The following is a 13,609-nucleotide window of genomic DNA, read 5'->3' as shown; positions in this document are numbered from 1 at the left end:
AGGGTTTATTACAATAAGGTAAGGGAGAAGAAGAAAATGATCCATTGATTCTTCTGCAATTAGCAAGGGATCTACTGAAAAAACTCCTACGTAAACAAATAGCACTCACTGTCTACATCCGCTACCTACCCTAAAACATGTTTTAGTAGTTTGATAGTTCAGCTACCTATATACGCTCTTGTTTATTAAAAATTATTACACTCACTGCAACAATGACTTTTTTACATCATTTCCTAAAACATTCCACCTCTATCATCCCGCAACAGACAGCATCAATATTTTGTCATTTCTGTAGGTTAATCTATGATCGGCTTGGCGGCGATCGGCGTTGTCATGGGAACATATTTATTTTGTTAGATAAGTAAATAATTAAATCAAATAAAATGTTATAATTAATGATTTCTTAACGGTGGTATGTAATTCTATGATTTTTTTTTGCTTTCGTAATTAGTGCATCTTCCTCAACACAAGACGGCATTTTAATGTTGTACCTATATCAAATTGTAAGCAATTCTGTCAACAACAAACGCGTGTGTACCGTTTTCGTATCGAGAGAGCGACTACGACAAAAGGAACCAATTGACTCAATTTAGGCGAATGATTTTCGGCGCGCTAGTGACATATCTACCTCTTTTAATACTATAATATCATTGTAATTAAATAAATTACATAGGATTCTGTAAGATGTAATTGACAGTTTTAAGTTGCCGATGCTCAGAAATTTAAAAAACAAGTACTTGACAGATTAATAGGCTTGATAAATCAACGTGACAGCATAGTGCCCAGATTGACAATAAGATATTGGCTGGTGTTTTTTTGGATGTTGTAGGAGCATTTAATAATGTTGATCCAGAACAATTATCATTCTTCTATCCTTAAATGTCCCTGAAAAAATAGTTAGTTGAATATTCAATTTCTTGCATGGTCGTAAACTTTATGTTAGAGTCAATAACCAATTAATAGGTCCTCGATATTCATATAGAGGCGTATCACAGGGCGGAATTTTGAGTCCATTGCTCATTATAATCTACATAAATCAAATAAATATTGTTTTGGGTAATAGAGTTTCTAACCTCCAATTTGCTGATGATCTAGTAGTCTAGTAGATCAGGACTTAATTCATCAAATGTTGGCACAAATATGTTGAAATATTATAAAATCGAGCATTAAAGGCCTGCAATATTCTGAAATCATTAGCTGGTACATATTGGGGTGCAGACCCACGCATCTTCTTGCTAACACTATATAAGTCATTAGTCCGTAGCCATTTTGAGTATATTGGGGTTTGTTATGGTGGAGTAATTACATTAGTGAATAAATTAGAAAAAATACAAAATAAATGCTTAAGGATCATAACAGGCGCTTTTAGGTCTACTCCTATTATATCATTACAAGTAGAATGTAATATTCCCCCACTAGCTCTTAGATTCAAATATCTACAAACAAAATTCTTTCTCAAATTAACTTCTATTAATAATCATCCACTCCTATTAAAGATACAGGACTATATTAACCGAACTGACAATAATTCCTACTATCAAGTAGAAGACATCTCTGATTTGTTACATTTTTCTTGTGATCATAATCTATTTTCTAGTATTCTTTGGCCATGTTATTTAAATCTCCCTGGTTTGTTAAAAAGAAAAAATACTTACACAGAAAATTTTACACCACAATTTGTCGGTTACGTCTGGGACATTCTCGTAGTGGTGCTCATTTATTTAGGATCGGTGTTTTAGATTCTCCAACTTGTCAATTCTGTAATTTATCCATCCAAACTCTTAATCACATTTTCTTTGACTGTCCCCAATATAATCTTCAAAGATTTATATTGATAGACTGCCTCTTGGATATTTATAAGAATGCTGAAGACATCCCGCGCTCACTACAGTAGTTATTGAAAACTTATGACTGCTTCGTGCCGCTTTACAAATTTATAGTTTCAACGGTAGGCGAAATTTGAATATACGGCTTGGCTTTTGACACAATCCCTTACACAGACTTAAAACATATTCGTCCATAAATTATTATTGGACTTGTGTTTATAATGTAAATTTTAATGTATAAATGTAAATATTATATTTGTAGTTATACCTTAAATTAGTTTCATATTATCTTATAATTATATTCAACTAATATTCATCATTATTACTTATAATTAATGTATAATATATTTCTTATAACGTATATGAGATTTATATTTTAGTATTATATCATAAAAGTTTATTATTAAAAATAAGGGGCTAAGCTTGATCTTCATTGGAACAAGAATATTATCAATAAAAGACTTGGCTTCGGCCTTTCATGCGAACCTATATGTATATGAAGAAAATGAAACATGAAGAACACGAAATACTACTTTTATGGGAAATTGTACTATTTATGTTTGAAAATGAAGATTATATAAATACTTAGCTTGACTTTGAACAAGCTGTGTAACGTGAAGAATAGAAAAATAAAAATGAAGACTGGCTGTATGGGCTTTTGACCCCTTTGACTGTCCAGATGGACGAACAGAACCAAAAAAAAAATCAACGTGACAGCACTGAGCCCAGAACTCAATGCAAAGAGAATTTAAACAACTCAATGGTTGGCCATTTGGCCCTCTTTAATTTGGCCAATACCCAATCACCAATGTCCATACCGTTTTGCTAAATTTGCGCGCCGTACGGTGTACTCTAACATAAATAAGATATAAAATTTACTGATTAGTGATTACTCATAACCAAAAGACTGAAAAAGAAACACACTGTTTACTGTGTAAATAGTAATAAAAAATATGTTAGCTACTAAAAGTGTATAATTTTCACTGTAATTCTTATTGAAAATCCCATGTTAAGAAAAGGGACTATAAATCCTGTTAAATATTGTTCAACAATAATTGGAGGTGTATTCGATATTCTAAGTTAAAACCGATATGGCTGGTAATTTCTGGCAAAGTTCGCACCATCAGCAATGGATGCTGGATAAACAAGATCTTATTCGAGATCGCCAACACGATTTAGCAAAGTTGACTGATGAAGAGTACCAGAAAATCTTTAATTTTTTTGCTAGTATTATTCAAGTGCTCGGTGAGCAATTAAAATTGCGACAGCAAGTAATAGCCACAGCGACTGTTTACTTCAAGAGATTTTATGCAAGAAATTCGTTAAAATGCATCGATCCTCTGCTATTAGCACCTACTTGTGTTTTCCTGGCCTCAAAAGTAGAAGAATTTGGTGTTATATCCAACTCTAGGCTCATAACGACATGTCAAACTGTAATAAAAAACAAATTTAGTTACGCTTTTGGCCAACAAGAATTTCCATATAGGACAAATCATATATTAGAATGTGAATTTTATTTGTTAGAGAACTTAGATTGTTGTCTTATAGTCTTTCAACCATATAGGCCTTTACTTTTGTTTGTGCAAGATATAGGACAAGATGACCAATTGCTAACATATGCCTGGAGAATTGTAAATGATTCACTTAGGACAGATGTCAGTTTATTATATCCCCCATATCAGGTAAATTTACTGTTTAAATTTTGGTATTTATGCTATAAGAGGTCTGAAAAGTGTTCATGTCACATATCAACTAGGTGTCGGCATTCTGTGAAGAAGCGGCTATGGGTCCTAAAACACTCAGTGATATATATCTAATATATACAAATTCTCATGTCATGGCGTTAAACATTGAACTCCTCCGAAACGGCTTGACCGATTCTCATGAAATTTTGAGTGCATATTGGGTAGGTCTGAGAATCGGAAAACATCTATTTTTCATCCCCCTAAATGTTAAGGGTGGTCCACACGATTTTTATTTTTTTAATTTTTTTCAATATGTTTGATTATGAGCCCGCATTAAAAAATACATACAACTTCAAATTTTCACCCATCTACGATCAACAGTTACTTTTGTATTGCAATTTTAATGTTGGCAATACAATGTTTGCTGGGTCAGCTAGTTATATATATAATTTTTCATTATATATTATCTTAGAGACATCTCATATTATAATAAACCTACATCTCTTATAAATCTATCTATCTCTATTATTGTCTTAATAAATCTCATATAACTGTTACATAATTATTATGATGATTACAGATTGCAATTGCAGCTTTGCATATAGCCTGTGTTATGCTGGGCAAAGAGAATCTAAAACCATGGTTTGCTGAACTCAATGTGGACTTGGATAAGGTATTTACGGGTATAATCCCATATTTATTGTTATTTTTATTTTACAGCTTGACAACATTGCTGTGATAAACCAAATGTAACCAAACAGCTATAACAAAATTCTTCTGTAATTTTTTCTATGTGATAAATAAAATAAAGCTTATTCTTCATGTAAATAATACAATATGTTTTTACAAAGAAACTTTTAACATAAGACAGAGCTAGCATTAGATACCTAATATGAATTGGATTTATATAAATTTAGTTGACCTTTGGACTTCAGACAAGTTTCATATAAATTTTGTATTATTAAATAAATATATTATATAATAAAAGGTAATAATTATTGAGTGGAAAAAATTGAAACTTTAAAAATCCTTTCCTAAAAGCAATATTGCCTAAAGTTATAGCAAGAAACCAATATAGTAATATTATAACAAAGTACATTACCATACCGTACATTCAATAGAATATTTGCTGTGTGTTCTATAAACAATAATTCCAATTCCAAAAAAGTACTTTTTTTAATTTTTGTGGGTTTGGGGAGTGTTCCCAAGAGCCGAATTCCACCTTCGCACGACAGGCCTCCTGTGATTCCTCTGGTGTTGCAAGAGGTTGTGGGCGGCGGTGATCACTTAACAACAGGTGACCGGTACACTCGTTTGTCCTCCTATTCCATAAAAAAAAAAACAACAAAGGGTGACAATGTATGACTATTTATATTACATGTTGCTGCTTAATAACGTCTGAGCAGATGTCATGACAGCAGCTATCGAGAAATACATGAATGGACACAATTTAAAATTTCTCTAAAACATATTGTTTCAGATTCAAGAAATTGTTAGAGCTATTATAAATTTGTATGAAATGTGGAAGAGCTATGATGAAAAGAAAGAAATTCAGGCTCTTCTAGCAAAAATGCCAAAACCATGTCCTGCTCCACAAAGATAATATTATTGGAAGAAAGCTATCATTATGAAATGTCTTTTATAAGAAATCTGTGATTAGGTAAGATATATTTTTATAATTTTAATGCTGGATATTTAACCTTCTTTTTTCTTATACTTTGGCAAATGGGCAAGTAGCTCACTTGATGGATATTGCAAACCAGACCAATTATCTGTTATCAATTATCCGTCGAAGTGGCTGTGTGAAACAAAATAGTATTTTGTGACACATGCAGCTCTGGAATATGAACATGATGTTTGAATATTGTTATGATCAGCTGCTATTGTACTAAGGTTAAAGAACTCCGAACATTCCCTGTGATATATGTGGGTGGAAGATGCAGATAGATGGCTTGAGGTTGTGTCTTATCTGCTGCCCTGTGTTCATCAAGGGCTTTAAAAGAATAGGAAAGTTGCGAGCTCAAAGTTTCCTATGAGGAGTCTAAGGGACTATCTATGTGGTAGAGTCACACTGCCATCCTACGACAACAGCATGAACGGGCCAGACTCAACCACATAAGTATTACCTGGTGCCCCTTCCTTTTACAGTTGTTATTGGTAAGAACAAGTGCGCATTGCAGTACCATAACCAGTCCTGTTGTAACAGGAGAGTTTCTTGCGCCGCTTCTTCTCTCTCAGAGCGCCATGTGTTTCCGAAGCGGTAGTAGTATCTACTAGGTACTAAAGGAATCAATTTTGAGAAAATAAATGCCTTTAAACAGCAGTCCTCAAAGAGATTTTACCCCAGGAGTGTACCGATTCTGCCAGAGTCGGAGACTCCCTCCTGTACTCCCTCATATTCTGGGGAGACTGTACTGCTTATTTCTGAGGTTGAACAAAGCATCTCGGCCCATGTTTAAAGGCCGTCCACCATCACCTTCAGTCAAAAACGAGCTGGCCTTATGATGCCTAACATTTACGCAGATATATTATTGTCTCATGGGCTGTGTTCAATCATCAATCATTGACTTACTGGCACAGTATCCCTCCACTGATTTTGTAGTCTTGGGCAATTTGAAACAAGCATTGTGCTGAATGGCTTAGGTCAATTGTGTGCAGGCGACATGTTTATAATTTTGCATTGGGGTCTGCCTCAATGAGACACCTCTCTTGGGTCGTCCGCCGATCGTCTGGTCAGGACTGTAGTGCCTATCAGACACCCATGTCACAGAACACCAGCGATTTTGTACTACATGTCAGCAGACTCTTGGGTTCATTTGGACGTAAAGAAGTCGAGGGGACTAATGGCATTTCTTCCATTGTGGATAGAACTTATACCCCTGAGTTCCCTGGTAATGACGCGTTTATTCCGGCTCTCATACTCAAAACGCATAGTCCCGGGTTCATGAAAGTTCCCAGATTTTTTGCAAATGGATTACCAGCGTCATCACACCCCCAAAGCATATGTATGCTTTGGGGCTGTGATGATGCAACCACCAACACCATGTGGTGTTGGTGGTTGCTGCTCAGATCTTAAGCGTGTGAACTAAATGTTTTTTACACTCTAACATTTACTCTAATGTATTTACTGTTTTAAAATTGAGGCTCCTAAAGTCACAAGGTTTCCCATAAAAATATAATTTTAATCCTAAATAATAGTTTTTTTTACGTATATTAAGACAGAATAGAACTGACAGACTGAACTCAAGATGCCCATAAGTTAATTTGTATATAATAATTAATTAATAAGTTTATAAACATATTGTTTCAGATTGCAGATATTAATATAAAGAATTATATTAGAGGTGTTTTGGTAAAAAAAAATTACCGAAGTGGTTGAGATCATCGGTGTAATTAAGTATAATGCAAATGGCAGAAAGCAGAGCAAACCTCAAAGTCCAAAAATAGAATTTATGCATTTAATATATTTTTATGTGATGTAGTACCATACAGAAATAAAATATACTTGGTCTTATAAAACAAAGAAATATTGTGTTGTGCAGTTTTGTCACAACTAGAGAATGAGAGAGACAAAACATGGAATAGTAAGCAAGACTCAGCTTGTATTTAAAAAGACTGCTAGCTCCTCATAAGTAATAAACAAATTAAATTTCAAGCATTTTGTATTATTTTATTTAACACATTAAGGAGAAGTTCAGGTTTCAGATAAATGCATGCCCCTTTACATGTCTAGATAGAGCTTCTTGCTGCTAGACAACCGATGAAAGCAGGCCAGTTTTATTACTTTAGTGTTTGTGACAAGCTACGGTCTTACACTCTCGATTTGTATATCACTTTGTGTAAGTGTGTGTGCATTGCTCGAAATAGAGGTTAACTGTCATCCTATTTTTTTTTCGACGTTTTCACAGCTGTCATAGTCGTATAAATGATCTAAGGCTGGCCCAGATACCACTCTTACATAGTGTTTCTTTTTGTGGGTGGTTTCCTACAGATAAATTAGAATCTAAAATATACCTGTATCAACTATTTACAACACTCGTGTGTGAACCCATTTCTCTAACTATTCAAGTTGCATGAGTCTTTAGTTGTAGGAAGCATAATTCTGATGAATGTTACTGAAGAAGAGGTATGTGTAAATACACTGGCCTTGAAAAGTAAATATCACACTTTTAAAATTGGGATAACGTTTTAAGTTCACAAGATATACTTTCGAAATATAAAGCACTCCAAAGAGAATTTAATTTTGTACATAAAAACTTTATAGTCGGTAACCTTCTTTTAAGAATTGGCTGGAAAAAAACTTCAAAAACAAAACCAGGTGACCCGTACGCTCGTTTGTCCTCCTATTCCATAAAAAAAAAACAATCCTTTTTCAAAGTGGACGTTTCCGAATTACAATTTTACCATTCACATTTTTCTTTCTGTTTTAAATTTTTTTCAAGATAGATGGGTCTTGTTTTAAAAATTTATGCTAAAAAGCACATAACATTTATTTATCATGCCTCTTTCAGTTGAAGAATGTGCTAGGATCATGGCTTTTCAGGAACTAGGCATCAGTATGCGTCGCACTGCAAGAATGGTGGGTGTGACGGTACGAACGGTCCAGAAGGTAAAGCGAAGGTACGAAGTGACTGGACACCATCTGAGGAGACCTTGTAATGGCAGACCCAGGTGTACCAGTGCCCGAGAAGATCGTTATATTATTTCCACTGTGTTAAGAAATCGCCACCAAAATGCAGTTGAAATCCAGCAACAGCTACTTCAGACCCGGAGGGACTTTATTAGTGACAGTACAGTGAGAAGAAGACTTGCTGAAGCAAATTTGAAACCCCGTAGACCAGCGAGTGGGCCAAAACTTGAGAGACAGCATCGAGTAGCGAGACTGCGATACGCCCGTGAACACATGCAGTGGGATGAAGAAGAATGGTCAAGAATTTTGTTTGCAGATGAGTCTCGATTCTCCCTTTACACTTCTGATGGAAGGCGAAGTGTTTACTGGCGACCTGGTGAGCGATACCTTCAAGCCTGCATCTCAGAAAGAGTCCAATACGGTGGAGGCAGTGTACATGTATGGGCTGGCATATCTTCAGAAGGTCGCACAGAGCTAGTAGCCATAGAAAATAGCACCCTCACTGGGCAAAGATATGCAATCTCTTGAAGATTCTCAATGAGTATGCAGGGCCGTATTTAGCAAATATGGGTGATGGATCGATGCTGATGCATGATAATGCCCCACCACACACGGCTCATATCGTACAAGAGTATATTCAGGAGGTCGGTATCAGCGTGATGGCTTGGCCATCAAGAAGTCCTGATCTCAACCCGATTGAACACGCCTGGGATGAGCTTGGGAGGCTAGTCAGAAATCGCAGACCACCACCTACTACCCTCAGGGCACTAAAGCAGGCCCTGGTAGAAGAATGGGAGAATATTCCCCAACATCGGCTCCGAAACCTAGTGTTCAGTATGCCGTAATCAGAGCTCGAGGAGGCAATACCAGTTATTAAAAATTAAATAACATGTAATACATTTTAGTTGAATTTTTTAACACTTAACTAAAAATGTCTATTTTCATTGTTTTATCTTTTTTAAGTTAAAAATGATACTAATGTATATTTTTGTTTCTAAGAATCAGTTTATTAATTATTAGCCTTTAAAATTTGCAACAAAACGTTTTTAATCTTAAATCTCTACCTTCTATAGTAAAGAAAAAAAAAAAATTGAAAAGTGTGATACTTTTGCAGGCCAGTGTATATAGCAGACAGCCTTGTAGAACATCGGCGTTCAAGGGCTTTTAAAGGTCAGAGGAAATCGCCTTATGCTAAGCCTCGTGAGGTTGCTAGTGATTTAGTTGCAAAAACTCTCGGAAAGCCCACGTGGTGGTTGTTTCGACCTTATGCCAAAATATTCTTTTCTTAACTCGATAAGACTCCAGGGGTTTTGTTTTGGCAAACACGATATTCGATCATCTCTCCGAGATGACTCTCTGTTTAAATACACGAGGAGTATTTGAAGTTATTTGATATGTATTAAAATACTTTAGAGCGTGGAATTTCATCGTTTTTGAGCTCTGCAGATGATCGGCCATCTTTTTATATCACCAACGCTTATCGCGTAGTTTTATTATCACTTCCTTTGTAGATTCATCACAACTTTTACATTTCCCCCACTGTTTTTATTTGAAACAATAAATTTCTTGACTTTTACACCGCATATTGTTTTGACCTCATGCCATAGATCAGGGGTCGCCAAACTTTGAAGCATTAGGGACATAATGATTTTTTCAGGATGTTCCAAGGGCCAAATGAGTTTTAATTTTTCTGCTTTTAACTATACCCCTGCTATAGATATTTGAAGGCCTTCGCTACATCCAAAGTAATTCGCAAACCTTCCCCTTTGCTTACAATGGCAGCCACCAGTCTGTGCGAAAGCCGTAATGTCGGTCATTGACATAGGCATGCCAAGAGCTGTCCGTGATTTTCGAGAGCAGGGAGGTCTTGACAATATTCATGTAGTTAGCCAGATTCGAGCTGTCGCCTTTTTGAAGATCGAATAGCCTTTTAAGTGTCTGTGCCGGATAGTACGGGAGTCAACTCAGGGGCAAAATTTTTGTCTTACTGATCTCGCCTTTCTTTAACACAGCCAACTATTTGGCAACACGGTCCCCTGCTTCTATTGAGCAGTGTAATAGCATGTTGGACTTGGCTCCTATTGAGCAAAGTATTCATTTGATTAACACTGCTTCTATTGAGCAGTAGTTATAGTATAGTTTCTGATTTGGAGTATGTTCCAAATTATTTAAATTAGGCAATAAGACAATAAGGGACTTAATACACAATGTACAAGTACAAGTAAACATAATAATTGTAAAGTCATAAACCTGATGCACCAAAATATGCAAGGATTGTTAGATAAAGAACTGGAACTGCAGTTACTAATGAACCATGAAAATATTGATATCTTATGTCTTACAGAACACTGGCTTAGAAAATATGAGCTCATTTTTAACTGTATTTAGCAGAGAAAAGGCTGTACGTGCTCTCTTATACTTATAAGTAAATCATTTAAATTCAAAGACCGTAAAGATATTGTGGCCTGTTGAACGTACCATTGAAATAGCCTGTGCAGAGCTTGAGCGTGCCATTGTTGTAAATATATACAGACCCCCGATGCATTAACTATGTGAGTTATTTGAGAGTGTATTGGAGGAGGTTCTATCAGAATCTAAGAAATATATTACGATTTGTGGTGACTTTAATAGTAACTTATTAGAAAAATCTACCACAAGTATAAGATTCAAATTATTGTTTAAATCATATAATTTATCAAATATTTTCTTAAAACCTACTAGAGTAACCAGCACCTCTAAAAGCTGTATTGATAATATTTTTACTAACTTTAAACCTATTTCTCAGTCAATAATTAGTAAAATGAGCTCAGACAACTTTGGTCAATAAGCCTCTTTTAATATTGAAGTAAACAAATGTACCTACTTCAATTAAAAAGATTATGTTTGTTACGGTAAATTAGGCAAATGGAGAAATATGGAGGCAATGTTTCGGAAAAACTCTCAAATTTGTATTAAATTATAACAGTACTCCAAATGAGATGTACTTATGGTAAGTTATTTAAAATAATTAAAACAGATTTTACTTCTATATTTACTTCAAAGACAGTCAACTCGGGTGGTCTCTTGTTATTTAACAACTGGGCAACAGCTGGTATTCATAGGAGCAGACAACGGTTATATGAACTATATAGTGAGAGATCATCATGTAATCATGATGTATCTTTTATTGTATATGTGAAAAAATATTCAAAATTATGAAAGTATGTACTATTGCTAAGTAAATGCATATTAGAGAAATACTTAAAAATGCTTCAAATAAAATAAAAATGACTTGGAAATATTAACTGGGAATCTGGAAGAGCGAAAGACTGCAAGTTTTAATATAATCTAAAATCCACTCTGATCAGGAAGTAGGTTCTACTTTTGAGATTTTTTTTCTGATATTCTAGTTTCTATCTCAAGCACCCTTGTCTCCCTTCTTTTGGAAAATGTTAAGGAATGTAAACAAAATTTCAAATTCAGTGTTGTTAGCCCAGCAGAAATAATTAAAACCTTCAGATCTTTAGAAATGAAAAAAACTGCTGATATATGGGGCATATCTGTAAAAATAATAAGTTCAGTTATTGACGTCATAGCACCATATCTAGCACTAGTTTTTAATAGCTGTATTGAACAAGGCGTGTTTCTTGATCTTCTGAAATATAGTAAAATTACACCAATATTTAAATCGGGACTCACTGCTGACCCGAATAACTATCGCCCTGTTTCAGGGTTGCCGGCCCTAAGTATAATTTTTGAAAAAAATATTTTAAGCCAAATTTTTACTCACTTTAACACATAAGTTACTTCATATAAAACAATTTGGCTTTACTAGGGGAAGCTCGACTACGGATGCGGAGGAATCACAGAATGCACTTGGTATCTTCTGTGATTTATCTAAGGCCTTTGGTTGTGTTCAACGCTGGTTAGGAAACTATGTCACTATGGTATAAGAGGATCTGCGCTCGATCTTCTGATCTCATATTTAAATAATAAGATTCAGAGGGTCGATGTGAATGGCAGGAGATCTCCTGGGACTCCGCTCGGTATGGGGGTACCACAAAGGTCTATTCTTGGACCCTTCCTTTTCTTAATTTTGCTTAAACAATGCTCTATCTGAAATCGTGTACTGGTTTAGCGCTAATAACTTATTGTTAAATAGTCATAAAACCAAATATATTAGATTTACCGCCTCAAATGTCAAAGATGTAGATGCTAATTTTATCAAACGGAGAGGTGGTAAAACCAGTGGAATCTGCTGTATTTTTTGGCATTACTCATGATTCCAAATTGCAATGGGGCCCCCATATTGAAAGATTGGCGAATACGTTTAGTTCTGCAGCATATGCGGTTAAGAAAATTAGACGGTTAACTGACAAAGATACGGCGCGACTAGTATGCTTTAGTTATTTTCATAGTATTATGTCCTATGGTATATTGTTATGGGGCATTGCGGCCGATATTAATACCATCTTCGTGCTGCAGAAGGGGGCTATTCGCGCGATTTATAACCTAACCTAAGGTCCTAAAGAATCATTAAGAGAAAAATTTAAAGAAATAAACATTTTGACTGTTGCTTCTCAACACATTTTTGATAATGTTCTGTATGTTCATAAGCACATTGAAGAATTTTCTAGAAACTGTGACATTCATAATGTTAACACGAGGAACAAACATAAACTTGTTATGCCTACTACTCGGTTGGGTTGAGTTAGTAAGTCTTTTGTTGGGCGAAGTATATGCTTCTACAATATGATCCCAGAAAATGTACAAAACAAATGTGTTACGAAATTTAAAAGAATTGTTAAAAAACGTTTGTGTGGTAAAGGTTACTATAGCATAAACGATTTTTTTTCTTAATGACACCACGGACTGGGAATAAAGCGAACACCCTCAGGCTCTTTAATTATAAATATTTATTGTACGATATCACATTGTCATCCATATTTTTATATATATTTATATTCTCAGGGCTGAGGCAGTCTCTGTTGACTGGGTGGTAGTTTTTGACGTTCAATAAGTGATTTAGAATCCTATTTTGAATAAAAATATTTGAATTTGCGCGTCCTACTTGACCCTGGATGATCAAGGCACTTCACGACCTCTTACCACGTGGTAACACATGCTCGAGATAATATTCTGATTTAGCGCCGTCGTTAAGGCGATTTTCATCTTGGACATTAAATCGGGTGGTCTTGATGTCATTCCCCCGATTAGCTATGGACATGTGCTCCAGAACAGGCGTTGGTGTCATCTCAGGATTTTTTGGGAAAATATCGGTATGATATTTTCGCTGGGTTTCTTCTCAGGTCTGAGGCAGTCTATTTTAAATGGGTGGTAGTTTTTGACGTTCAGTAAGTGATTTTGAACCCTATTTTGAATAAAAATATTTGAATTTGAATTAAACCAATTGTATAAAATGGAGGTACCTTCTTAAGATGTATAAATACAAGTGTGAGAAGTGAACAAGTGGACCTTTTTCAAGCATT

At 35.1% G+C, this 13,609-nt stretch overlaps 1 protein-coding gene across 1 annotated transcript; it reads left to right on the top strand.

Moving 5' to 3' along the window:
• The first annotated feature begins 2,589 nt into the window (after nucleotides 1–2,589).
• On the top strand, nucleotides 2,590–7,166 carry LOC126971245 (cyclin-C). Its single transcript, XM_050817441.1, has 4 exons — nucleotides 2,590–3,508; nucleotides 4,092–4,184; nucleotides 4,992–5,171; nucleotides 6,822–7,166. Exons 1-3 carry the CDS (start codon nucleotides 2,918–2,920, stop codon nucleotides 5,112–5,114), a joined length of 807 nt encoding a protein of 268 aa, XP_050673398.1. The 5' UTR covers nucleotides 2,590–2,917; the 3' UTR covers nucleotides 5,115–5,171; nucleotides 6,822–7,166.
• The last annotated feature ends 6,443 nt before the right edge of the window (nucleotides 7,167–13,609 follow it).

The sequence above is a fragment of the Leptidea sinapis genome, chromosome 23, assembly GCF_905404315.1.
Source record: "Leptidea sinapis chromosome 23, ilLepSina1.1, whole genome shotgun sequence".
NCBI lineage: Eukaryota > Metazoa > Arthropoda > Insecta > Lepidoptera > Pieridae > Leptidea > Leptidea sinapis.
This window is presented reverse-complemented; position numbering and strand designations above follow the sequence as displayed.

Excerpts from the sequence above, each read along its gene's own strand:
- LOC126971245 (XM_050817441.1), top strand. The coding sequence starts at position 2,918 with ATGGCTGGTAATTTCTGGCAAAGTTCGCACCATCAGCAATGGATGCTG. Across the intron at positions 3,509-4,091 it reads TATTATATCCCCCATATCAG|ATTGCAATTGCAGCTTTGCA; the intron begins GTAAATTTACTG and ends TGATGATTACAG. Across the intron at positions 4,185-4,991 it reads TCAATGTGGACTTGGATAAG|ATTCAAGAAATTGTTAGAGC; the intron begins GTATTTACGGGT and ends ATATTGTTTCAG.